The sequence below is a fragment of the Neodiprion virginianus genome, chromosome 2 (genome assembly GCF_021901495.1).
Source record: "Neodiprion virginianus isolate iyNeoVirg1 chromosome 2, iyNeoVirg1.1, whole genome shotgun sequence".
NCBI classification, from domain to species: Eukaryota; Metazoa; Arthropoda; class Insecta; order Hymenoptera; family Diprionidae; genus Neodiprion; species Neodiprion virginianus.
The window spans coordinates 36260718-36287560 of record NC_060878.1 but is presented as its reverse complement, the minus strand read 5'-3'; the positions used below and the strand labels follow the sequence as shown (position 1 = coordinate 36287560).

The 26843-nt window shown below is 44.2% G+C and overlaps 1 protein-coding gene and 1 long non-coding RNA gene across 3 annotated transcripts in view; one reads left to right on the top strand and one right to left on the bottom strand.

Annotated features, from left to right (window-relative positions):
• Positions 1-12286, bottom strand: part of LOC124297033 (uncharacterized) — a 158929-nt gene extending 146643 nt beyond the window's left edge. The window contains exons 1-2 of the long non-coding RNA XR_006906509.1: positions 12079-12286; positions 1200-1384 (exon numbers count right to left, since the gene is read on the bottom strand). This is a non-coding gene — a long non-coding RNA (uncharacterized LOC124297033). The remainder of the gene's footprint in view (positions 1-1199; positions 1385-12078) is intronic.
• The window catches only part of LOC124297028 (glutamate receptor 1), a 161407-nt gene extending 143882 nt beyond the window's left edge, over positions 1-17525 (top strand). The window contains exons 7-20 of one of the 2 annotated variants that reach the window (XM_046747593.1): positions 497-646; positions 1203-1424; positions 4189-4296; positions 4875-4988; positions 5142-5262; positions 5333-5427; positions 6567-6790; positions 6945-7157; positions 9802-10000; positions 10138-10382; positions 11418-11664; positions 11755-11829; positions 12679-12733; positions 13657-17525. In XM_046747593.1, the coding sequence (XP_046603549.1) occupies positions 497-646; positions 1203-1424; positions 4189-4296; positions 4875-4988; positions 5142-5262; positions 5333-5427; positions 6567-6790; positions 6945-7157; positions 9802-10000; positions 10138-10382; positions 11418-11664; positions 11755-11829; positions 12679-12699 (2034 nt within the window). In that variant the 3' untranslated portion in view covers positions 12700-12733; positions 13657-17525. The remainder of the gene's footprint in view (positions 1-496; positions 647-1202; positions 1425-4188; positions 4297-4874; positions 4989-5141; positions 5263-5332; positions 5428-6566; positions 6791-6944; positions 7158-9801; positions 10001-10137; positions 10383-11417; positions 11665-11754; positions 11830-12678; positions 12734-13656) is intronic. The other variant, XM_046747592.1, reaches the window with a different exon arrangement.
• Positions 17526-26843: the final 9318 nt, after the last annotated feature.

Below are 26843 nucleotides of genomic sequence, written 5' to 3'. Positions count from 1 at the left end.
AAAATTCAACATGGCGGATCCAATCTGGCGGACAACAGTTTCAAATTCGATTAAATCCGGAGAAAAAACTCTATCCGGGAGTTTTTGGGGTCGCTGATTAGAAATATGAAACAAGATTATGAAAATTTAGTACGGCGAATCCAATCAGCGACCCTGAAAACCCCTGCATAGAGATTCTTTACCGTATTCGATCAAATTTGATATTTTCGACCACCATATTAGATCCACTATTTGGAATTTTCAAAATCTTATTTCAGATTTGTAACGAGCGACCCCAAAAACCACAGAATATTATCTTTTCATAAAAGTTGTCTCGGTAGAATAACGTGTGACTCAAAAGGTTAATTCAAAAGTTGGGGACTCGTCGTAGGTCAGACGTTCCGATTAACTTGTCCGATGCGATCGATAATATCGTAGTCTACACCGAAAAGCGGAAGTTGAGTAGAATTTTCTCGAACCCTGGCTTACGCGGGTTATTCCCTTGTTATGTTATCAGATAATGGACGACCGTTGGGAGAGTGAGGTGATCGAGTACGGGGCGATCAACATCACAGGATTTCGCATCGTGGACGCCACTCGACGCCATGTCAAGGAGTTCCTCTCGAAGCTGGCTACTTCCCAAGGCGCTGGTCGCGAGTCCATTTCCGTACGTACACAGCGCCTGAGTTGTCTATCTCAAGGTTCGATTTAATTTTCTCGAAAAGTTCCGCCTCGCAGGATTATAAACGTACATACCTAAACTCCTTGGACGTGAAAGGCGAAAGAATGCTTAACCGCTAAAAGCGAATAAATAAACCTCGGTTGTAAAAGTATAAAGTGTCGCAGCGTAGAAACTGCAGAGTCTACTTGTCATTTATCCGTTTTCCGCGATCACGCGTACTCACAATTAGTTTTTTCCTTTAACTTACACCGTTGACAACCCCGCAGAGCGTTGTTCAGATACCTAAGACAGTCGGACATGAGCTGCTGCATTTGATGTAGGCGAATGGAGTAACCGTCGGTGCGGTAATAATTACTCGACGTGAAAAAAGGAGCGGAGCGCGTGTTTTCATAAAACGAACGGAGCTGTAGAAATTGTTCAATTTAGAAAAAATTATGCGAAGCGCCGTTCATTCGTCGGTTTGACCAGAATTTCCTTTCCGGTCGGTTTCCGTCGTCGTTTGTTCTCCAATGTATTCGAGCAAATAATTCACACTCACCAGGCTCAGGCAGCGCTTATGTACGACGCCGTCTTCGTCCTCGTCGAGGCGTTCAGCAAGATGCTGCGCAAGAAGCCGGATCAGTTCAAGAGCAACGTCAGACGCAACGGCGTATCGGGGAGCGGTCATCAGGCCAACACGACAAGGGCGCTGGACTGCAACCCTAGCCAGGGATGGGTGACTCCCTGGGAACACGGAGACAAGATTTCGAGGCATCTCAGAAAGGTAATAAATGAACGAGCGACGTGATTTAAAACTGTTCGGAATCTGTGAGAAAGTATTGAAAAAAATGGCGAGTGTGTTTTAGAACTGGAGAAACAATTTAAAAAATCAGCAATAAAATCGGAGATGCGGTATGTATTGTAATAGATTTTAAACAGGTATGAAAATAAAAGAGAAAATTATTTAAAAAATAGAAAAAAACGAGGACCCAATCTGAATCTTGCGTGATAATGTTTCAGTTCGGAAAACAGATGTTTTTTTTTTTTTTGTTTCATGAAAATCCATTTGGGTGATTTTGAGATGGGTTTAACCCCTTGACTGTCAGTGACACACATGTAGGCAGAAAAAAGTCGTGTCACTTTTGTGTCGTGACACATATGTCGGCATTTGAAAAATACATGTTTTTACCACATCGATTTTACTGTGATTTGGTAAATCATCGTTTTTGAGGTCGCTGAATTATAGGATAAGTCTATGAAATTTTTTTTCCAACACAAAAGTGTCACGAAAATCTCATTGTCGCCTGACTACTAAGGGGTTATAAATGATAGCATAACGACGAGTGATTAAAAAAATTTGAAACTTTTTACGACAGGTTTCGCAGAGGTCGCACTAACGTAAGAAAAATCCTTGGTGAAATTACAAAACTGTCATGGTCAACCGTTTACCGAGTTGGCGTGGAATGCCCCATATACGTACATTCTTGCATACGAGGAAGCTGGTGCAAGGGAGCCAGACTGCCGCTCGACTGTTTTATGGCTATAAGACTTGAATTATAGAAAGATATCACGGTTTCCGGTGCACTGTATTATACAACTTCCAGGAAATATATCGCGGGGCCGGAAGTCTTCGACGATATACGTTACGCGAGGCTGTTTCGTCGCGAAGATGCGAGGATCGCTGTTCCGGAGGTGTGTTTCGTAGCTGACGGTATACCAGCGCGATGTCTGCGGCTGACAGTAATTGCGACTTCTTTCAATTCTAACGGAATTCCTAGCCTCTTAGAAACGGCAACTGCCCGCCTGGCTCCGCTATCGTTCTCACCGAAGACCCCTGCTCTCGACTTCCTTGACAACTACCCGATACTCTCATCGGCGTCGCTCCCCGAGGCTTCCAAACTTTTGGATCAGCTTCTCGACGATGTCTAAATGAATTCTAACCGGCTTTCAGGACTCGCACATCACACACGCGCGCCTACACGTACCGCTCCTTTACGCCGTCAAGAAAGTGAAACACGCGCGCGTCGAAACTTCAAGGAGATTCCGTTATCCCAAGTATTTTCTACATCGAGCGAGAATTTGACTCGCCGTACCGTTTGATCCGAATGCCGAGTATTCAGACAACGACAGTCCGTGCAACGAGAGATGAACCGAACGAACTGTTGTGGGGAGATGAAAATAGATCCAGTTTCGCAGCTGACTACGCGGTGATTCAGGGCGTGGCGAGTCTCCGGCTGAATTCTTTCGGGATCCCTTTGACTCAGGCAAGAAGTACGAGAATTCAGGTTTCTGGATTGAAAAGTTGGAAAATCGAATTCGACGATTCTACAGACCGAAGTGGGTATCCCTCCCCGAACTTAACGGCAAGCCCCTTAGAGAATATTACAAAGTCTCCTCCGATCTGCCGCCTAAACTTTTACCGGCGAAACGATCCGAATTTCCTTATCAACGATTCTCTGCCGATACGTTGGATAGGGTAGGTAGAGGTATGCACACCTTTTGAAATAAATTTGAAGTTTGGGACGAAAAGTTTGGGCAAAGCGAGAGAGAAATTTTGGGGAGTTCGTGCTGCATCTCGAGACCTCTTTCTGTCCAACCGCGATATGTCAATAATCACCGAAACGCCCTGACTTCCATCTTCGTTCTCAGCTCCTCGACTTGGCGTACGAGTAATTAAGGCTAGTGCTTAAGTGCTAGAGAGTTCGGTTCCTGCCGGGCCCAAGTGGAGCGAAACAAGGTGCGGGCTGGCAGCCGTTGCCTGCCAACCAACAAAGCGGCGGCCTGCCTTGCTCTTCTCCAAGTTGACGTGACTAGCCCCCGGTCGGAGCGCCCGTCTTTCACCGTCGTCTCTCTCGCTCTCTTGCCCTCTCCTATTTCTATTCTCTTAAACCGTTTCGAGAGAGATCTGGTCGAAATCAGTTCCAGCCAACTTGAGCGGTCGCGTTACTTGTAGTAATTTGGGTTCGGTTTTGCTGGAACGAAACCGCGTTGCGGTTCAACGTTCGGTACTTCCACTTATGGAAATTGAAACTGCCTGGAAATCCGATAAATATGTTACACCTTCAATCCGCAAGTTTAACGGCAGAATTACGGTAAGCCACGAAACAATGTGACAAGGTGTATCCGTTGCACGTGCATCTGGTGCTTTCAAAAAATACAACTGCAACGGGAATCATCGTTGAGCAATTTAATAAAATTGGTTAATTCTTGTGACGATCAATTAAATCCCGACGCTTATTAACCGTCGGAAAGTTCAGGCGTATCCCGAAGCTCCTAAGATTAATGTTTTTAGTTTTGGGGTAGAGACGTCTTCTTGGTACAGCCCTAACGAGGCGACGTCAAACTTACGACGTTAGTAAACTTAGGCTCGACTTGTGTCACATGGCGCGTGAATAATCTGTGTATAAAACGTTTTTGGTTCGAGCATATTTCGCCGTAATTAGGAACCAATGAAACCCGACAACATCGCCAAGTCAAAACGTGTTCTCGATTACAGTTTCCAACGAGCAGTCCCGAGTATAATTGTCAATGACAAACTGTGTTTCCAGGTTGAGATCGAGGGTCTGACGGGGGAAATTCGGTTCAACGACGATGGCCGCCGGCAGAACTACACCCTCCACGTTGTCGAAATGACCGTAAATAGCGCGATGGTCAAGGTGAGTTATAATAATCGCGGAAGCGGTTAGGGCTGACTAAGTGTGAGGCGGAGGGAAACTTTTTTCACTCCAATACATTGCACGGCTCGAGGAAGAGCGAGAGAGGAAGCGAAAAAAGCTCGGACAGGGGATGAAATATTCTACTTTCTGAGTTGGGTAAAACCGTCAAAGTTCACCAGATAGGGTTTATAAATGAGGTACACGCAGTCCGACTGACAACTGCAAGAAATACTACAACGGGTCCGGTCCACACGGGCTTACGATATTTCTGCGATATTTTGCCGTATCGCAGCTGGCTCAGCGATTCCTCGCACACAGCCTTATACCTAGACTATCGGGTGCGGGTCTGTAATACCTTGTAGAATTGCAGCGGCCATTTCGATGGGTGAATAATTGACGACCCCGGCGATTCGGGATTCGAACAGGAACGGCCGGCACCACGCCGTGCTTCCACGGAATCCCTGTCCGATCAATTCTTCGCAACACTTTTTTCTACTTCTCTCTCTCTCTCTCTCTCTCTCGCTTCTGCGGTGGGCCTGATAAGCAATTAACAAAATCCGCGCGTCTTCTGCTTCGAGGTTGCCGAATGGACCGACGAGGCTGGGTTCCAGCCGATAGCGGCGAAGTACGTGAGACTTCGACCCCAGTCGGAGATCGAAAAGAACAGGACGTACATCGTGACAACGATCGTGGTGCGTATAATTCGAGGGTTTTGACCCCTGATTGATGGCGCCCTTTGACGCTGGGGGGGCTGGACGACCATCGGTCATATCCCGAGAGATAAATGTAGTATTTTCGTAATACAGGAGCAGGAAAAGCCTTGAAGTTTTGATACTCGATTGCAGGAGGAGCCGTACATCATGCTGCGGAAACCGGAACCGGGCGAAACGCTAACCGGAAATAACCGATTTGAAGGCTACTGCAAAGATCTCGCAGATCTGATAGCGAAGAAGCTCGACATAACTTGTGAGTATTGTACGATGATCGATCACTCCGACACTGCAGTGCGTCACGTGTCTCTCATTCAAATTTATAGACGAACTGCGCATCGTCAAGGACGGCAAATACGGGACAGAAAATCCGGACGTTAACGGTGGCTGGGACGGAATGGTCGGCGAACTGATTCGAAAGGTCGGTACATCGAACTCCAGAATCTTTGAATCACCGGTCGTACACGTCGCTAATAATGTCAAAGCAACTTTGCGAGCGAATCACTGAATTAATTGACAGCTGACTCGGGCCTTTGGCGGTAATCAAAATGAGCTCGCTAGAGCGCGCAATTAATTACAAATATAACTTCAATTAAATACAGGGATCGCGCTCGGCCACGTCTACGGCTGAATCGTCAAGTGCTGTACGAGAGTGAATCTAAACGGTTGCGTAATTTTTTCGTTTAAAAAGCAGGTGGTGTCATTTCGACAAGAGTATATTTTAATATTGTTTACGAGGACGCTGCTCGTTGCGAAAGAATTTTGTTTCGTAACATGGTCAGCGGGAACCTCGTTGTGCGAACTCGCGAAAGGATTTTCTACGCGGTACCCGTTGCTAAGCTACGCTTGCACCGGGTAGCTCTGCGATTATCGACCATGAACGTGGATAACAAAGGCTCTGCTTTGCCGTCCAAGCCTCAAAGCTTCTTCCCTGGCTCGTCGCCAGAGAGCTTCGAGCTTTCGGAACCGCGCACCCCTGCTGGCAGATTCGGCAATCCGCAAGCTGACTCCGACGGTAAGAGGTTCGAGTCCGAATCCGTTGAACAGGTTGAAACGAATTAGACGAGCGAATTGAATCGAATGATGAAGGTGAATGTGCTGGTGAATTTTTCACTCAAATATTCGACCCCGTGTATAACGGTTCTTATACACCTCTTATAACCGTCGGCTTCGAATAAAAGCGAGCTAAAGGTCAAAGGTAAAGGCAATGAGAGGCTCTCGAAGAAGCGGCGCGACTGCGTATGATGTAAATTTATTCAATTCCCTTCTCTAATTACTTATAAGAACAGAGATGCTGAGCCTTGCCGTTTTCTGCGATTCTATTCTACGCTCAAGAAGTCTTGTTCTTCTGCCCTCTTTCACTCTACGTGTTATTATAGCCGCGCTGCGTTGGTTTATAAGTTGAGAGAGGAAAACAGGGACGAATTAATGCCGGGCAAGCCATCGTAAGGTGCTTATTAAGAAAGGAGAAAGATATTACTCCTTGACGAAGTACGTGCTTAGTGGACGCGATTTCCGGTCAGGTCAACTTTAAAGTAATCTTGAAATTCATCCTTTCAGGAAGCGGATATCGCCATCGCCTCGATGACAATAACATCGGAACGGGAACGCGTCATCGACTTCACAAAGCCCTTTATGTCCTTGGGTATCAGCATCATGATAAAGAAGCCGATAAAACAGAAACCTGGCGTATTCAGTTTCCTCAATCCTCTCAGCAAGGAGATTTGGGTCTGCGTCATATTCTCTTACATCGGGGTTTCCATCGTCCTCTTCATAGTCTCAAGGTGACTAATGGAAGGTCGTTACAGATGAAATTATTTCCACTTTTAGATAACGGAGTTCACCCCGTTTAACATCTCTTTCTAACTCGGAAAATACGCACATTTCATTCTTCTCCTTTGTGTTAAACGATGAATGTAACGGGATGAATCCTCCCAGGTTCTCGCCATACGAATGGAGGCTCCTTCAAATCAACGGTGGAAATGACCCAATGGCAGGGGCAAGAGGAGATCCTGGACTTCCGCATCCTCACGCCCCTCACGGTTCCCCTCACACGCCACATTCCAGCATGGCGAACGACTTCAGCATTCTCAATAGCCTGTGGTTCTCCTTAGGCGCATTTATGCAACAGGGCTGCGACATTTCACCGAGGTGAGTAAGCTGCGGCATTTTTTTTCTCTTTGCCTAACCGGATGCACAAAAGGCTGAAGAGCTTTCGAGCTACGATTCATACAATTCATACATTTCACTACCGGTTGTACCTGCGTGTGTTTGGCGAAGACTGAGTAGATCGAAGGCATTGCCGCGGAGAGGGTGAAAGGTTAGCTTTCTCATTTCTTTCGAGTGGAATACTTTACCCGTTAATTAGTAGAGTTCAAAAACATCGCGGCGCTTTTGCAACTTGAACAACTTGAATGTCTTTGTGCGAGACAAGAGGAGCGTATTATACAGAGGGAACACTCTAATAGTATTAATTGGCTGGTAGGCAAGCAACGGGTCAATGTGGAAAACTAAAACCAGAAAGAGCCTTCAGCGGTACTTTGAGAATTTATACGCGGCTTATAGCTTTCCGCAAAAAGCATTTCTTGTCGATCCAGTCATCATCAATAATGCAACTAAAACTTGACAAGGAACAGCAAATATTTCAATTTTCAATTCTTTGCCAACTGCTAAGAGAGAGACCTAATAATTTACGCATGTTTCAACATGGCAATATTAAAGCTCAACGGACAACCACTCGCCTCGGAAAACTCAATTAATAAGTCAGCCCTTTGAAACCGTTCGCCAGAGAGGAGACGAATAGCCGCTGCAAAGATTCCCCCCCCCCCAGGTCCAATGCTCCCCTCGTCGCCGGTACGTTGCGAATCCTGGGAAAATCGACCCGCGCTTAGGACCAAACTATAATCTCAAGTAATCTAATTAGACTGGTTATTACATTAGCAGTTCATGATTACCAGGAGAACTTATGTAAATTAAGGGTTGGCGTGGCTGCCTGACCACCGTTAAAATTCTGCAGTGCCGCACCCGCACGGCTGCTACAAGGTGATTCAAGGTTTATTTGCGCCTGACGTTATTGCGACTCACTCGCAAACTTAGGCCAACGATTCCCTATATCAGCGAAAATAATTTGTACACCCAACGTGTTTCCAGAGCGAGACTGAATCGGGGAGTGGAATACGGCGGTTTAAATCAGCGCGAAACCTTTCCAAGGTCGAATTTTTGCCGGCTAATTTACATTTTGGCCGTTTGCATTTCCCGCCGCGGCAGTTTCTTGATTAATGAGTAAAAACGTTCGTGGTTTCGATATGAATTGCAGATTTTTCGTAGCCTTCTTTGTTGAAACGAAATGTAATGCGAAATGTCCGCAATACATACAGTAACGAGCAGGTCATTTTCTTCTTCTCGATATTTCTTACACATTCGATTTACGTATTTGCATTTCTTCAACTACACCTTCGCGTGCGTAAGTGTGGCCGGATTCCCGTAACGCGCAATAAAATATAGGTCTGAAACAGCCGATGTCGCTTTTTACGAGAAATCGACAATTTATTCACGGTCGTTCGCTTGGCCTCACTTCGTGGAATGCCAATTTATATGCCTGACTCTTCGTTTTATGGTAGGTCTCATGACAAATTCTTCTATAAACCTCTCTGATTAAGAACCAAAAACACGGTAATCAACGGCGAAAATAATCCTATTACTTCTACCGCTTTCATTAATCGTTCCATACTCTGAAAACAAGCATAAATTGTATCTATGGACAATCGTATAATGTATTTAGGATTCGATTTCTCAGCAAGTTTAACGATCGTTCGAAACTGGCCCTCGAATCCTGTCCCTAGACACGATGCATCGTTGCTGCACTGAAATGCATGTTAATTCAAGTATTAAAACCACGAGTAGGTCACGATATGAGGCTTGAGTCTTGAATCCGAATGCGAAGTAAACGAGACTATAACCATTTCTCGGCTGGTATAACAAAGGTACAAATTGTTGTATTCACTTATGATAGTCAAAGAATTTCCAACCCTTCTTTCTGCTGCTTAACCTACACGGAAAAAAAAATTCTGTTCGGCGAGCTGTATTCTACAGCTCCAGTAACTATACGCACTCTACGGTCTATCTTGTAGTTACAGCAACTATATATTAGTCAGCTCTGATAGCTGCAAGTTGTTCAGCTCTCACAGCTGAATGGTTTTGCTGTAAGAGCTGTAAGTTGCGCTGTGCTCTGGTGCGTTGACATATTTCATAACCTTCAAATTTCATGAGTATGATTTAAATACAGTTGATAGATAATTGTTTAAATAGTCCATTCAAATATGTAAATGACACTGAATAAATAATGATAATAATGATGAAAAATAATACTAATAGCAATATAATTGTACTATTTAATAATAAGTGCTGTGAGCGGAGCCGAAAAATTCTGGTCTAGCTCTTCGAACGAAGCTGTTTAGCTGAGAGAGCTGAACAACGTACAGCTATGACGGCTGACTAACAGTCAGTTATACGAACCATGCAGTGCTCTTCCAATAACAGAACGTTTAGTTCGACGAACTGTTTACAAGTAACTATCTAATATTTAGTTCCACGAGCTGAATTTTTTTTTCCGTGTACAGGCTAGGAATATAGATGCAGATATTGGCACACCCGTCACTCCGATGCCGGAGACGGATACTTCAAAAAAGAAACATGAAACGAATCGATACGACCCTAAAGTGGACAATTACCGTAGTCACAAATTACACAATCTTTCTCTATATCTCAGGCACATCGAACACTGGTTTTGTTCCAGGTCAATTTCGGGACGGATCGTTGGAAGCGTTTGGTGGTTTTTCACCTTGATACTGATATCATCGTACACTGCAAACTTGGCGGCGTTTCTGACCGTCGAGAGGATGGTGGCGCCGATAAACTCCCCGGAGGACCTCGCTTCCCAAACCGAAGTCCAATACGGCACACTCTCCCACGGATCAACCTGGGACTTTTTCAGGGTAAGGAAATTAACCGGCTGTGTGTTTGTGCCTTTTCTTGTTCGCGCAGCAGCCTCGCAAAATCGATTGCCAAGTCCCTGAAGGGCCACGCGGCTCGGCACGGCTAAAGCAAAATTCACCCCGTTGTACGCCCGCAGAGGTCGCAGATCACCCTCTACAGCAAAATGTGGGAGTTCATGAACTCGCGGAAACACGTCTTCGTCAAAACGTACGACGAGGGCATCAGGAGGGTGAGAACGAGCAAGGGAAAATACGCGCTGCTGATCGAGAGTCCGAAGAACGAGTACATCAACGAGCGAGAGCCCTGCGACACAATGAAGGTGGGGAGAAACCTCGACGCGAAGGGTTTCGGGGTTGCAACGCCCCTCGGTTCTCCTTTGAAGTAAGTATTGAGTTTTGGCCACTATTTCATCCCCGGAGGAAAGGCACGACTTCATCTTCGGTGAATTTCTTCCTCGCCAGGCTCGCGGTCTCTCGATAATGGTATAACGAGTTCCGTGATTTACTACCAAAGTTTTCCCCACTCTGTTCAGGAAATCCATCAGGATTTGGGAAATGTGCGCGCACCGTAACATCACTTGCGTTTCTTGCCTCCCAGCGACTTTTAAACTTCATATTACGTATCTGCGTCGAAATTACACTGTAGCACACCACGTCAGACCGCGGTCGACTTCGGTTGAGTAATTAAAAGGTGGCTTTTTGCTTCCTCGACAACGCGCATCGCCGGCAATTAGCATAGAAATTTATCGCGCCACTCTTTCCAAGCTATTACCCCCGAGTACTTCCCCGTCCAAGGATCGGTCACCGCTTCACGCTGCACACTTGCGCGATGTTTTCTCCTCGACCAAAAACCTCTATTCGCGCGATGAACTCTTCAGCTCATTGTCAGTTTCGGTTGAAACGCCCGCCACTCGACGTTAATGCATTTTGTTTATCTGCCGTTAATCCGGTGTGAAATTTTCTCGCACTTTGGCACTCGAGCAAAGAGGGAGAGGAGAAATGGAAGTGCCAGTCAAACCGCAAGGAAAAAGAGAGGAACGGAGAGAGGGATCCGCGTTTGTCGGTAGTTTGGAGTCGAGGTTCGAGACGTCGTTCTTCCAACCCATCGCACCTCGCTTCCCTGCCGGCAGTGGTTTTCCTCAGGCGCGCGTCGCGCGACGTCGTCTTGCTTCTCGTTCTTCTTGTCGCCCGCTGATGAGCTTCCCTCTTTTTTCGCTCTCTCTCTCCTCAAGGACTAAGTAATTTCTTGGACACCGCGTCGTTTAGTCCCGGTTCACGGTAGATAAGCCAGCGAATGAACCGCGGCAAATTACACCGTCAAATCTCGATCGTTCCGTGCTTGTTTCTCCTCCTCTCACAATTTCGCAGAGCACACACGCGACGTTCCGATTTTAAACTCCGTGTCTCCTTCCCGCAGGGACAGCATCAATCTCGCGGTCCTGTCGCTGAAGGAAAACGGCGAGCTGACCAAGCTGACCAACCGATGGTGGTACGACCGGACGGAGTGCAGACACGGGGACAAGCAGGACGCCTCGAGGAACGAGTTGTCGCTGAGCAACGTCGCCGGGATATTCTACATCCTGATAGGAGGCCTCCTGGTCGCCCTCGCCGTCGCTCTTCTAGAATTTTGCTACAAATCGCACACCGAGGCGACCAGAGCAAAGGTGCGGTCATTCGTTAAAAAGATCGCAGACATTGCGGGCGCCGTTACCGCCCAGGCGATTAACCTTCTCACCGTCGATCTTTCCTTGCAGATTCCCTTGTCGGACGCGATGAAAGCAAAAGCTAGACTGACGATCGGCGGCGGTCGTGACTTCGACAACGGACGGGTATGTATAAAGAGTCGTCGATACGTAACGCTTACACAACTGTCCACAAACATTTGTATAATGTATATCTATATATCTCTATCTTACTCTGTCACGCAAATGTATAATCGTTGTATACAGTACTCACGGACACACGGACACGCAAACATATTTGGGATTTGAGGAGTAGCTTTTTAGTTCAGTGTCGAATCGACGTGTCGAGAGTAGGTATATTAGTTTGGCAAACTTCAACTGGGCAATAATACTTACTTGCAAGCTCTCGGCGATCTGAGAAGATCGCTTATCTGAAGTAAACTCCGCACACACCAAACTACTGATACCACGGACAGCTGTCGGTAGGAGGTTGAGTCGGTGAGGGTTCGCCTCGCTGCAGAATGCTTGCGCAAGCGACGCGATCTCGGGCCACGGTCGAATACTGCAGATGCTAGTTCTTCGTTGGGAAATGGTCCGACGACTGATACCTGTTGGTGAAAAAATAAAAAATAATAGATTGCCTTTAACTGTGCGGAAGAAAGCTTTCTACCGTTTAATTTTCAACAGCCGACCGATTGGCCGTCCGACTCAACTTCATAGAACACGCTTGGCATGCAATTTATAGCAGCAGTACGTTTAACGTCCCGATATAATTTCAGTTAAGGTTTGTTCGAACTGTTTGTTTCATTCGATTGTAAAAAATACATATATTGCATATCTAGGTATATTATACATCTACTCTACAAACAGATAAATAATAAATGGCTGTGCGAACGGCTGGCTGGGTGTTGCGTTTCAGTGATATGTTCGTTATCGTTTTTATACGGGAGACGTGTAGCATTTCGCATTTCGTTTCTATTTTGTTTTTGTCTCTAGTGGTACGGACTGCAGAGTTAGACGGAGGATGCATGCGCCTATCCCGGGACCATATGTGAGTACTCTCACCCTTAATTATCCCTCATTCATTCTGCTTTCGTATTAAAAGAACATTTTACTTTCGTCATTTCGCAACAGCGACTCGTTTTATCTCTCAGCTCAGACCCTCCACTTGATTTCTCTAATATTCCACGTCGTTAGATTCTCTTCACTTTATTTCAACTCGACTTTCGTCTCCTTTTCACTAGTATATTTACTCCCGCTTTAGACCCGAATCCTTATCTTCGTCCCACAAATTTACGTTACAATTTTTAGGCTCATCATTTTTCACGAAGCATCCGATTGCCTGCTTGCCTGCGTTCATATAGTTGAAAACGAGAGGCATGTGGCTTTAGAAATTTACCGTTTCACGCGCAACGTATACATGTTCGTTGATTGAAACTTCAGTATAACCGCAATCACGCAAGTTGACGCGTCAATCGATGTTTACATTGCATGAGCCTTGGTACAAATTCAAAGTACGATGTACTTGCATTAAACATATGCCTATAATATAATATATACATATTACATATACCAATACGTTGTTGCGCTTGTTTTCTTTTTTCTGTATAATTGTAAATATACCTTTTATAATTATTCGCAGTCACGTCAAGAAGAAAAACTATGAAAACCGAACGTCAAACCCAGCATCATTGCTGTAAATAATTATCAATTTGCTTATAGATAATACCACATGTTCCTTGGCATTATTCATTCAATAGTCAGATATCCGAGAATGATGTAATTTTTTTTTGGTATCCTATTGACGCAAACCGACGTATCGGACCGCATATTCCATCCTCGAGAATTTCCAACTAACGTTCGTTGAAAAAATAGAAAAAAAATAAATAAATAAATAAATAAATAAACAAATAATTAAGCCTTAAAGACAGAAGTAGCTAAAGAAAATGTTAAAAATGGCAATTATTTTTCCAGTACTACGCGCCAGCGAATGCGATTGGCAATGCCGAGAGCGACCAGGTGCACAGCAATACTCACACGCAGGTTTAGATTCGTCCGACGCAACGCGATTTACACCCCCAGCCCCACCCCCGCCCCCGCCACCACCACCGCCGCCGCCTCCGCCGCCCCCAGCAAAGCCGAGCAGAAGCGTAACGTTTGCTGAACCACCGCCGAAGAGCCCGAAGCCAAGACGCAGGGCGAGTATGGCTGCCCTGGAAATGGCCGTGCCCTGGATGCCTGCGCCCCAAGGCCCCCGGACCGGCGGCACTTCCGGTTCGAACAGAAAGCCGGAATACGTAACTTGAGAGGCAGAAGCCGGTTCCAGCGGTGGAAACTTGGCCCGAATCACGTGCGCGTCACGTGTATCATTCAACGCATTCGGTAAATCAGAGGACTATTTTTTTATTCTCAGTGCGGGAAGGTGGAACGTTGTTCCATTGGCTTGCGATGAAAATCGATCGTTTGACGCGTTGGTTGTTAGAAATTTAAATTCGACTTTTAACGCACTGAGAATAACCATTCACGTACGGTCGTTTAATGAAATGCATAAACGTTTCTACGTACTTAATAATAATGATAATAATAATAAATATGTATATAACTCTAAGAAAATGAAAAATTTAAATCATAACCAGTAACGCGACGATTGAGGAAAGTGACGATGACGATGATGATTAACCGGACGACACGCTTATCGTATATTGATGATGGTCCTGGGGTGGGTGCATGTGCAACAAGCAACACAAATCTATAATTCGATAATATATATTGACTGCCATCTCGCTGACGACGAAGCACAACGCTCTGCAGTTATGTGAAGATATATATTTAATAAATATTATATATATACATATATATATAAATTATTAAATAATAATGAGGAGAAAAGTAAAACTCTCTACTGGTGGTGACGAAAAAACGATCGAACAATCGGGTGCCACTTACGCCGAGTCGAATATTGTTCTGTACATTTGTCGACTTGAATGCGGAATAAGAAAAAAGGAGAAGAGACAAAGAAAAAAAAAAAAAAAAAAAATACCAAAACAACCAACTACTACAATATTATACATACAAATAAACATACACTGTATTGTGTGAGCCGGTGAAAGTTTATCGTGCAAGTGTGAAATTATATATTATATATGCATATATACTATATACATGTTAATCCTGTACGAGTGACTGAAAGCCCGCAGATGGCCGAATGAGTATGTGAATTTTTAATTGTAACTATAATCGTAAGGGTGCACGAGACGAGCGCATGAATCACGCGGCCGCAACTATTTATTGCAAATAAAAAATTTGGAGAAAAAGTACACGGAATAAAAGGATAAAAATAGAATAATAAATAAATAAAGTAAAGTAAAACATTGTCGGAATAATTATATTCGTATATGATTATGTATCGTGTTTCTGAGTAAAAGAGAAAAGAGCGAGAGAGAGAGAGAGAGAGAGCGTGATGGAAATGTTGACAAACCTATGAGTTAATTGTGTGAGTTTACCGTATAAATATATTCCTTATAAGTATAATAACGATTTGCGCCGATCACTGAAGGCTGACCCTCCGTTACTGCGGTTTCCGGAATTGAAAACCCTGAAGAAATAATCCCTCGCCCATCGAGTCCCTCCAGCGGTTTTTGCTGACTAATGACCAAACCAATTTCAGTTAGGTCTCGCGGCCCATAATCCGAACGGTATTTGTAAGATTACCCATTTCTTCACCGATACAATCTTATTACAGCCTCGTCTGAAGGCTTTACGCGTCTGAAATTGGTGCGGAGCACAACGATTTACAATCGAGATCATCGACCGTCGTATCGGTAAATAAATACCTCGTTTTCTCAATGCTGGAAACCCTTTTCTTATATGGTCAGCCCAGTGCGAGCCTTGTCTGTAATTAATATAGTGGCCCGAAAAAAAAAAAAAAACGTGCCAAAGGGCGATACGAGAGGCTTTGCCTGATATTACGAGGAAGTTCGACGACTCAATTGACTAGGAATCGCCATGCAAAAAAGGAAGTAATAAACGATGTCGAAACGCTCTGTATTATAGTACACGTGTTCATTTTCACGTAATATCAAACTAGGCCGTATTTAAGAATCCGATGCAAGCGTAACGTGTACAGCAATTAGTGGCACACGCGGATTGGTGCGGATAAAAATTAAACACTTTGGCATAAAATATGGCCAAGTTTGTTCGTTTGATTTCTCGATGCATCATTCCACATTCGTTCGTTCCGATTTGAATTCACTCATCCTTTTTTGTGTATACGTTAGGGTGTTCGAGAAAAAAATAACTTACGATTTTCAGCCGTGGCACCCCGTGACAAGTTTTTTTTACGGCAAAAGAAAGGTTCTGTGAAAAGATGAGCGTTCTACGTTATTGGAAGATCGCGCTCATTTGATTTTTCCCACGATCCATAAAACGACAATGTATCATCCGTGAATCTTAGTCTCCTGAATTAAAAGTTCATATTGAATTATAACGATTTTCTGAGACTGAATTAATAATGAAAAAATCGTCAGATACACTTCTTGAACGTCGACTGAAGACTTGATATTATAAGTGTCGGTATCCTTTTTGACGTAAATTGATATTGTGATTGATGTAAGCGATAAAAAGAAATTTATTTACAATACTTCGTAAGTTTAAAAAATGTATGAAAGTGAAAAATCAACTGAGCGCGACCTTCCATATAACGTGGAACGCTCATCCCTTCACAGAATTTTTTTTGTAACCCGAATGAACTTTTTAGGGGCGCCATAGTGGAAAATCGCAAATTACTTTTTCTCAAACACCCTGGTATACATATAATAATACATGTGTATATGTATAGATATTTTAAGCACCGCTGCGTGCGCCACGCTGTACACAATCCATATTAATATCATATCGTCAGTTTTTACTTACATAATTATTGAAAATAAAATATATATATATATATATATATATATATATATATATATATATTATACTATTAAACACAATAAATAAGTTTAAAATAAAATCAATAATAAATAATGAATATGGTGCGAAGCGTTGCAGTTAAGTAACGCGGAGATAAGACTACGTTGCTACAATGTTGACCCAGTGTGATTATTCTATTGTACTTATAATACTTCAGCAACCAAAAAAAAAAGAAAAATGATTAAAATATGACTAAACGATAATGTTTCACTATCTAATATTCTCACCGGGCGTTGTTAAGTTTGCGAGTATAATTATTACCATTATATACCGATTATAAATTTTTTCCCCTACAATCCTTGATACAATTTACATTGCAGCAAGTACTGATTTCGCAGCGTTTTTCAAAGGCTTGAATTGATTCTTCTTACTTTGATATTTAAAAAGATTTCGTTGCAATGTACTGTAGATTACAATAAATCAGCCACTGCGGCAAGCTTTACGTTTCCTGGTTTTTTAAAAAAAGTATTGAAATAGAACAATAAATAAAATAAAAGTAATAAATATGGAAAACCTACAAGTACGAATCAAAACTCAACATAACTTAAATTGAACAATATTAATGAAAATATTATTATAAAAAAATCAAAGAGGAAAAAAAAAAAGGAAAATTGCAGAATCATAAAAGAAAGCAGTTTTAAACCAGCGTCTTCCAGTCGCCGCCGCCACCCGGTATACGAATAACGAGCAAATGAACAAAACACGTACCTACACAATGTTGCAAGGTGCGGCAAATCGTACGAATCCACGATACCCGGCACCTGCACTCAACACAAACTCTTTCCTCACCCGCGTTTCGCAATGAGATACATACAACTATAATTATGTAAAACGATGTAAGCCAAATAAAATTTGCATAAATACACGATCGTTTATTTAAGTGTATCACAAGACGTATCGATTGATTCACCTGCCAGTTCCCACTTCCCCGGCAGCCGCAGCTGTCGAAATGTCAACTTTAGGTTGTTCAACTGACAGCATTGACAACTGGTCTTTGAATATGCACACGCGAAAGGAGCGAGAAACTCGTTTGAGGGTAACGTCATATTCTGACCAACGAAATGGGTACGCTATCTGATTGTGAGATATCGCGCGATAAGGAAACGGAGAAAGGGACAAAGTAGAAGCAGCGAATTTCGTCGTTGTGTACGAGTATGAGTTTACAGCAATGCGTAGCAGGCGGACAGGAATGGTTTTGCGTGAGCGTGTTCAAGAATCCGAATATGATACGTAATCGCGTGCTGTGGAAGAAATCTGATGTAAAAGGATGTATACCCGGTAGTTAACGTGGTAGGAAATAAAAATGGTAAATATATACGGAACGGAGTAGAATTATGCGCCGCTTTACAGCCCTTAACTAGTCTGCGTGAGTATTCATCACGGTGATAGACTTCCGGGGAAAAGAAGAGACCGGTAATAAAAAACGACCCGGTATTTACACGAACCCCCAAATGACTCACCTCTCCGGGGACTCCGGAGACTCTGCAAAGTCACGATAATCGATATCATTTCAACTCCGTGCATCATTTTTACACAAAAATTCAACCACGCTGGTATCGGGGACAGTTATCAACAGGCGGAATAATCATTACGCCTGCAGAGTTCCTTTTCTGAAGCAGCGTGAGTCGTAGTTTGATATTAAAGTACTCGTCGATTCGTGGTCCTTTCAACTATCCTTTGTAACAAGGATTATCTTCGGAGGTCTAGATTTTAATTGAAAGTTATACTTTGAAAGAAAAGTTTACCTGCGAGTCTAATGTGTACGATTTGCATTTGATTGCGAGTAAGATCAATCGATAATTTCCGGGATAAAACAGCGTCGTTGCAAAAACATGACTGATTGTGAGACACGCGGTTTTTTAAAATTTCTGTTGTTAAAAAAAAAGTACGTTTCTATCGGATATCCGTACCCCCCGTGAACGAACAAGTCCGAGGGTAGTCGACTGGGTATGTATACGTAAAAAAGAGGAACATCAGTTCGTAGGGTGATAAACCCGGGCCGTTATCACCGTTTTATCAATTAACCGGTAAACAGAATTCTCCCCGCTGGCTGGGACTTGTACAAAACCATCCCGCAGGCTGGCTGATTGACATGTTGCCGCCCTCCCAGAGGATAACGGAAAAATAGGAGGGGGAAAAAAACGTGAAATGTTTCGCCATCCACAGGCACGAAGGGTGCGACGTAACGAAACGTGTACATGAGTTGAAATTTGGATATGCCAAAGGGCGGGGGGGATAGACGTCGAGGCGTAAATTTTACGAGTCAACCGTTCCGGCCCATGCGTTATACGCGGAGCACGTGTAGCTTTTGATTATACACGGCAAGCTTTCGACCCCCGTCAGTAATTATAGACGAAAATTGTGATACCGAGGGTGTGGAGCTGATGAAGCTCGCTGCACGCTGCAGCAGCGCAGTCGAACACATTTCGCCGATCGATTCACGAAGTTGCTGCGGAGATATTTTCCTGCGGGAGGCATTTACCTACCGAAGCTAAGGTTGCACACCCTTCGCCTCCCTCGGCGCTTATACGCTCGCTGCATACAAAACCGATTTATGGATCAAAGATTCTGGGCAGGGAATAAAAATGGGGAAATTTAGGTTGAATGGGGATGGGATGAGGCTTCTGCTCCCTCTCTATCATGTATTCCAATTCAAAGCAGAGACGGAATAGTTATGTAAGCCAGCGGTCCACTTTTTGCTAATCAAAGTCGCGGATACTCACACTTCGTCCCTCTCTCTCTCTCTCTCTATGCCGTTGTACGTATTTGTAAAAAAATGAATATCGTTGTAAGAAATCAATGTATTTGCGGAGCGTAACTTGAAAATAGCGGTGAACGGTAAATAAAGATATTCATTCATTCATTCATTCTCTCTCCGTACCGCCAGATTCACTCCCTCGCGATTCGATCGAATTAACCGCATCTTGGCTATGATCTCGAAGCGTGAACACGATGGGAATCGCTTCTATTGATTGGCCGGACGGCAGACAACGGCTAAACTACTTTTAAACATCACCGATCAACATTAATTAGTTTGAAAACTTCAAGCCGAGGAATCACCGCACAGACGCCAAAAGCTAGCTTCGGCTGAGTAGGTCCTGTATACGTATACGTGTACAATTGTACATATGTGTGGCTGGGACGTTTCAAGCGTGTTCAGAGCAATTGCGGGAAGTCCACGAAATGCAGCATTCCGTAAAGTCCTGCTCGCTAAACTTATTCCGATAACTTTCCATGCCATAACCACGGCCTGTATATATTGCAAGCTATACGCTCACTACTCTTCAATTTCGCAGCAATAACATCTACCCATCACAGAAATATTTTATTACCCCCGTGGATATTTCAAATATTCGAACGATGTATTTAATTGAAGAAATGGATACTAGGGTGTATTTTTTCGGTACATTAAATTCAAAGATTTTCAGTTACCGCGTTTCAAAAATCAAAGACCACAATGCCGACCCGTATAGACAGTGAGTATGATTTATGCAGCAGCTAGAAATCCAGGCAGATTTTCACATTGATAGATCGAAACAGGTAGAAGGTCTCGAAAAGTCGTTAACGGATGGCGGGTCTCACCGAAGAATGAGAGAAATGCATAAAAATGTCTTGCGAGAATCTCCAGCGGCAGAAAAGAGAGAAATAAAAGTAAAATGACATGAATTTCCGCCGAGCTTTCCATGACGTATCGTTAAATTGTAATTACGGATGCAGTCTGCGCTGTAGAGCTGCGGCAAAGTTAGTTAAAAAATAGCGAATATCGGAAAACGAATGCCGCCCATCAGCTGCACCGATCCGCGGCTGAAGCCGTCGGTTAATTTCAGTAGAGTAACGGAGAACCCAGGGTCTGTAATACGATGTGAACTCCAAACTGAGGCAGAATTTGAAACTTGTTTTCCAGAGATCGTTTCACGATGGACTTGGGGAAGTCTGATATTTTGTACGTATTAGGTATAATCGAGTTACCCTAACGTATTTTCACCTGTGTTGAAAGTCTGCGCAGCTATCGGCCGATGGAACGTGTAACAGGGTTTATTCAACGACAATGTCAACCATCGGGGACTGATAAAATCAATTTTCTTTGAACGGTGGTACCAGGATAAATTACGTACACGGTGGTGGCGTACGCGCAGGGTGATCGACCGTTCGCCGCATCAATTAGTCAATGTTGAAAATTCCAACGCGTGAAAACCTCTGCAGTGATGCCCAGCGAGACCGATGCAGAGGGCAGAAGGGCATTCACACCATTCGTTGTACCTAAATCAATCTATTTTTCATTCCGCGATTTCTATACGACGGGTAAAATAAAAAAAAAAATAAAAAAAAAATTCAACGATACGCGTACGTATTTACGGGGAGCGGGAGTTGGAATCGCTTACAAATATACCACGTGATCAGTATTTTCCGATCACCTGTAATGAGCTGTCAATCGATGTGATCAAATACTGCACGAAAAATAGGATGGGACTTGAGGAAGATGGGTGAACAGTTCCGAGAAAAAATATCACGTTGGGCAAGATAAACAATACGTAACGGAAAATCGAAATCAGATAATTTGATTGAGTACTTTTTTCGCCGGCAAAATGACGAATATTCTCTAATAACATCGAATGAATATGACAATGCACTTACGACACGACGCGAATGCAGGCTTACGGTATCACCGGGGAATGGGAAGTTCTTGCCGTTAACGATCAGGACGGCGTCCATCGCCTGGGAAGCGTCAGCACTGTGAAATTGAGCTTAATTTTCGGTCTATCTGAATATTTCATTTAATTTCCTTACTCCGCCTCGCCCAAGAAATAGGTATCGTCTGTACGGTAAATCTTCAGCATACAGGGGGCGTTGAGAGAGGCACGAGTTCATTGGGCCTGATACAATTCCCAACTGGAGAATATTTGAACCGTAAACGTTTGTCTTCATAAATTAATTACGATATCGATTTTATGGCTCTAATGTGCAGAGGGTTTGGCAAAGGTGGAGGATGGAGGCGTTGTTGGTTACATGTATCCGAGGCTGCAAATAACCGTTACAGATTATACGACGTACAATATTTGTATACTCCGTACGGTAATTAGGATGACAATTTATTTTGTAAATGGATATTCGATTTATCGTCGCTGCAGATTCCCTGTATTTGTATACATACATTTCTACACACGAAGACATATCGCTTCGGTGCCGCGCATAATATCGCACTTCATTGATAACTCGAAATTACATAACGATAACGATGCATATAAATGTTGATACATACGTGTACTAAATATATTCCGGGTGCAAATATTCGTTCCAATTTCGCCATCCCTGCGCGGCAGTGATTAATGAACTTTACCTCCGTTTCCTGTCATTTTCAAATTGAATGGCTTATCCTTTCCATTTTGATGTTAATTAATCCTGCACACCGGATCGATACTGCATTCGTATGTAATAACCTCCCGATGCACATGGTGTGCACGCGTCATTTCATACACCAATACGGTATCAATTTCGATGCACCAGGGCGGAGTTTTGTACACAGATGATCAATACTCGTTACCGAAGTACCGAGAGTTCGTGAAGGCTAAAGCTATCACCTTTGCACGACGAAACACGTGTAGTTATAGACGAGGCATAGAGAATGTCGAATGAAATTTTGAAAATTCGTGGGTGCCGTGCATAATTTCTTCCGTCAGTCAACGGAGTATTTACTGCGACGTAAATGCAACAAATAATTTTTCGAACATCGCGTTCGAACGCCATCGTACAATTCAGCTTCGTGCAAGTGACTTGTTATCGATTACACAAGCTCGAGGGTCGATATTCGAGCCTTGACACCGTAATAACGAAAAATGATCACCCGAGCGGAGAAACGGGGGGCAGGGTAGGTATTAAGACAGACGCGTGCCCCATTTTACAACAATCCACTAATTTTCATTTCTATGAAAACCTTATCGACCCTGCCCAGCGTGAAAGCAAAATGACATCGCGAAGCGGGTATAACGAGGGGTAATATCTCGGAGCGCGTAACGTTATATTATTGCATTATCGGCATGAATACGCGAGCGAAACAAAGCAGCGTACACGCGATATTTCGCCCATTCCTTGGATACCTAAGAATTTGAATTATCGCCGGTCATTCGAGGGTCGGGCTTTTGCCCTGCCTTAAGACTCGAAGCGAGAAAATCCCTTCGTATTCGATTCTGCTTTACCAGCGCCGACGAAGATTAACTTATACAGAGGGCAGCAGCAGGGTCGTTACACTCGCTGCACAACCTTAGCTGCAAAAACTGACAGATTCCTACCCTAGATAACGACAGGGCCTAGAATTTCACAATTAAGCCCAGCGGCCGTAATCGAGAATGAATATTCTGCATCTTGGACCAGACTCGCTATGGCCAAATACCTCACCTCCCATCCCAAGAGTACTCGTATAATCCTTGGAAGACAATGCAACAAGTAAATTATGCATCACACGGGTGGCAGATTGTCGAAGTTTGCATAAAGTTTACTGTGAAAAACGACACCGCGTGTTCCTGTCTATGTTATTACTGACCATGAGTAAGTAATGTAATAATACATACATCACGGGAAGGGGGGCTGATTTTTTAAAAATGTTTCACCTTCTTTATCCGCGTGTAAGAAGATGGCATATTTCTCGGGATTTCCGAAAACTTACTCTCCCGTTCTCTCCCCGCTCGGATGAAACTGCGCCGATGTTGAAAATACATACGTACCTACGAGGCAGATAATACATAGGTCGGCGTCGAGAGGTGCACCGCCGACGTCGTACGGCGGTGGGAACAACGCACTTCGGCGATATCTCACGGCCGCAACCGAGGGCATTATTTCCCACCCTAGTTTGCAACAATGTGAGAGAGCCGGCGTAGCACGACGCCCCACGACGCACCCCATCCATCCTGATGTTCCTGGCGTATGAGAAAGGGAGGGAAGGATGGGGGGAGGACGAAGCTTGGCGGTATAACTTGGGCCATATTTTTATCCGCACGTATGCTCAGGGCCCGTGTTCCGCCGTCGGACGCTGTTGCGGAACGGCTTCGTTACGTCAAATTCCGCAGGTCCGATTACGGTACGCACGGATACACGACGCACCTCGGACGCTCTCCCGACTTACGTACGTCCGACGCATAAACAATTCGAAATCATCCGGCGTCGGCGTCGCCCTACCTCGGGATAAAGGAGTAACAAAACAACCCTTCGCTGGCTCGTCGTTGCTCGGTCGCCTTTTACAAGTTTAACCCTTCCCTCGCCCCCACCCCCGCCGCCCAGGGCGATGCCACCGCCACCGCCGAGTCGCGGTACTCGAAAGGTTCGCTCGCGCAGCCGCAGCTACGATGTTTATACGGTCCCGCGAGAGTTTAGGAATGGTGGGGGGTGGTTTCTAAATATAGACAGGGTTGCCGGGCTGCAGAAACAGCCGCCGCCCTTCCGAGCTACGGGGAGGCGGCGGGAGCAGCAAGGTCGCGTCATTGATCTGGCGGGGTGGCGGTGTGACGCGCCCAGTGACGTCACGGGTTGACCCGCGCGCAGGGTAGCGCCCTCCTCGACGACGATGCTCGTCGGAGGTGGTGGAGGAACGGTCAGAGCGAGAGCCTCCCCCTCTGGCGGCGTCTTGACGCGCGGGGGTCGCAGGTCCTCACGTGGTTTCATTGTTTATTTACCTACGCTCTTGCCACGCTGGTAGCGTTGCTATTGACGAATTCAGTTTCAGGTTGCAGTTTATTTCTTATTCATCGTATTCGGGTGTATTTCCACGATTCGTTTTTGTCATTCATTTATATTTGCCCGTTTGAGGCGGATGCGGGGCAAATAGTAGACGTGGTCACGACCCCTTTTGTAACGCGTTTTATCGGTCTTCACGCGTTATATTCGCCGATTCAATTAATTTCCACTGAAAGGTCACGATCAGGTGTATCAACTGTAATTTGTACGGTTGTGCCTACGCAAGGTGTCCTCCTACGCGTTTATACATTTTTTTCCCATCGCGTACCCGTATCGATGTACAACGCTCTGACGCGTGTAATAACAAATCGGGTCAGGTGTCATGCGAATGCGGCTGACAAAGGGCGGAAATATTATCACGCCCATTCTTTTCGTGTAACAAAGATCCTCTGTGCATTCTATGTGTTGGTAACGTAGCATTTCGAGTGCACGTTCCGAGAAGCTACGCGAACCTCAGACGAAATCCAGAATTAGCATTTTTGCATAAGTAATCGCGGTAAATTACGAAAAGAGCGCCAAGATGGGAGTCAAATTACGCGAAATCGAATGAGATTTGTTTCAGGCTTTTTGTTTCTTTTCGTTTTTCGAATTTCAACGACACCGAGCGAAAAGTGGGTAATGATTTCGAGAGAATTACGCGATAGCGGAGTGGCGCCAATTTCGAACGAAGAATGTCGAGACTCCTCCGCAGCAAGGAAGTCCAAGGTGGAAGAAAATTCCGCTGATGGCCGGCGAGTTGCAGCCTCTCCCCGCCTTTTTCCTCGCAAGTTACTCATCGCGAAATTCGGCGATTCAACTAGCGACGAGGGAGCACCTCACCCCGTTTAGCACCGGATCACTGAGGACTTGCACAAATTACGAAATTACGATCTATCGATAAGCTCTGCGTCAAAACGTTCCGTTAGGAACTCGTCAGATTGCTGAGGAAAATTGGTCTAAAATCGATCGTTACCAACTCTGGTAATGCGTGACGTCACGTAACAGGTGGCGCGAAAAGATCCGCGTTGAGGCAGGTCGATAGATTTCGAATCATTCTAGTTCTGGCGACTGCAGATTATAGATCTTTTTAGACTTTAGGTTTCGTTTTTTCGCTTTTCGGGAAATTTACAAAAAGATGTGGACGAAACAATGCAAGGGAGTTGGGAGTTTTGTTTGATGGCTGATTGTGAGTAGCGGTAAGCGTTGTTTTATTTCTCGTAATCGAATTTCGAGAACAAATTAATAACGGCTTGCCGAGTACGCGTAGCCATTTTTTAATTGCGAGTTCAACATGTGCTCGACATACGTTTGCCGTTCTGCGTGCTTGATGATCGTGGCCTGAGTCGCGCGATTACGATTCGAGTCAGTTTTATTTGCAGAAAACTACAATTAGAATCACGGTCTCGCGTAGAATTCGTTTTATTGTAAATTATGTACGATCAAAATTCTGTCTTACTAGGTCGAGTCGCGTTAGTAGATTACTCCGTATTGCCCTTTGATTTGTTAGTTAAATCAGATTCCTTCATTCAGCAACTTCGCGTCAAAAGTACTTAAGCCCGCAAATGGTAACGGGGGATGAAAAAACAGCCCACGTGAATTTAAATTTCCAGCCGCAAGAGAACAATTTATACGTTTTCGACTCGAGACACATCAATTTTTGACCACTTTTTTGGAATATACGCAAAAAGTTTTTTAGCTCCCGTGATTCTATATCAAAAAACGAAGGAAATGAGACCCGACAGGACTCTTAACGATATGATGTACTCGAGAGATGGAATTTACAAGATTAGGGCGTTTTTTCACCTCACGTTACCGGAATAGGTAAAAAAAAAAAAAAAAAACTTCGTTACCGTTCTAGGGTTAATATCGTACCGTCAATAATTTACCATTACAGATTACGCTAAGAGCGAAGTAGTGAGGAGTTAGTTTAAGATTTGTGATGAATTTCGGATTTGTGAAAAATAGGAGAGTTAATTGGTTAGTAGCGCGTTTGGAACGTGAATTAATCAGATCGATGAATTTCATGGCGGCCATCGCCTTTTGTTTAGTTTGCGAGCTGTAGAGCTTACCAGGATTAGTTGAAGAATAATTAAGTTATTTTTGTTTGTTCTGTTACGGCTTCAGATAATACAAATTCGCGAACAACAAACTTCTTCTATTCTATTTTGAGTCAGATTGTCGTAGTGTTTCGAAACATTATTGTTTGATTATTTTTCTCTTCTCGTATCGCTCAAATCCAAAGTCGTGTCGAGTGTCTCTCCCTCTCTCTCCTCAAACTACCCGTCACCTCTCCGCCGCACTGTGTAAGCCGAGACGTAACGAATAAACCGAGTATCAGTAAAGTTCTATTCGAAATTGGTGGGTCGATGCACCTGGCGACCAATTCAATTAGTTACAATAGAACCATACGATCTCGGATCATTGCGGGTGTCAATTATTGTCTTCGACTTGTTTCGGTGAGAAATTCCGGCCAAAGGTTGCCGTTAGCG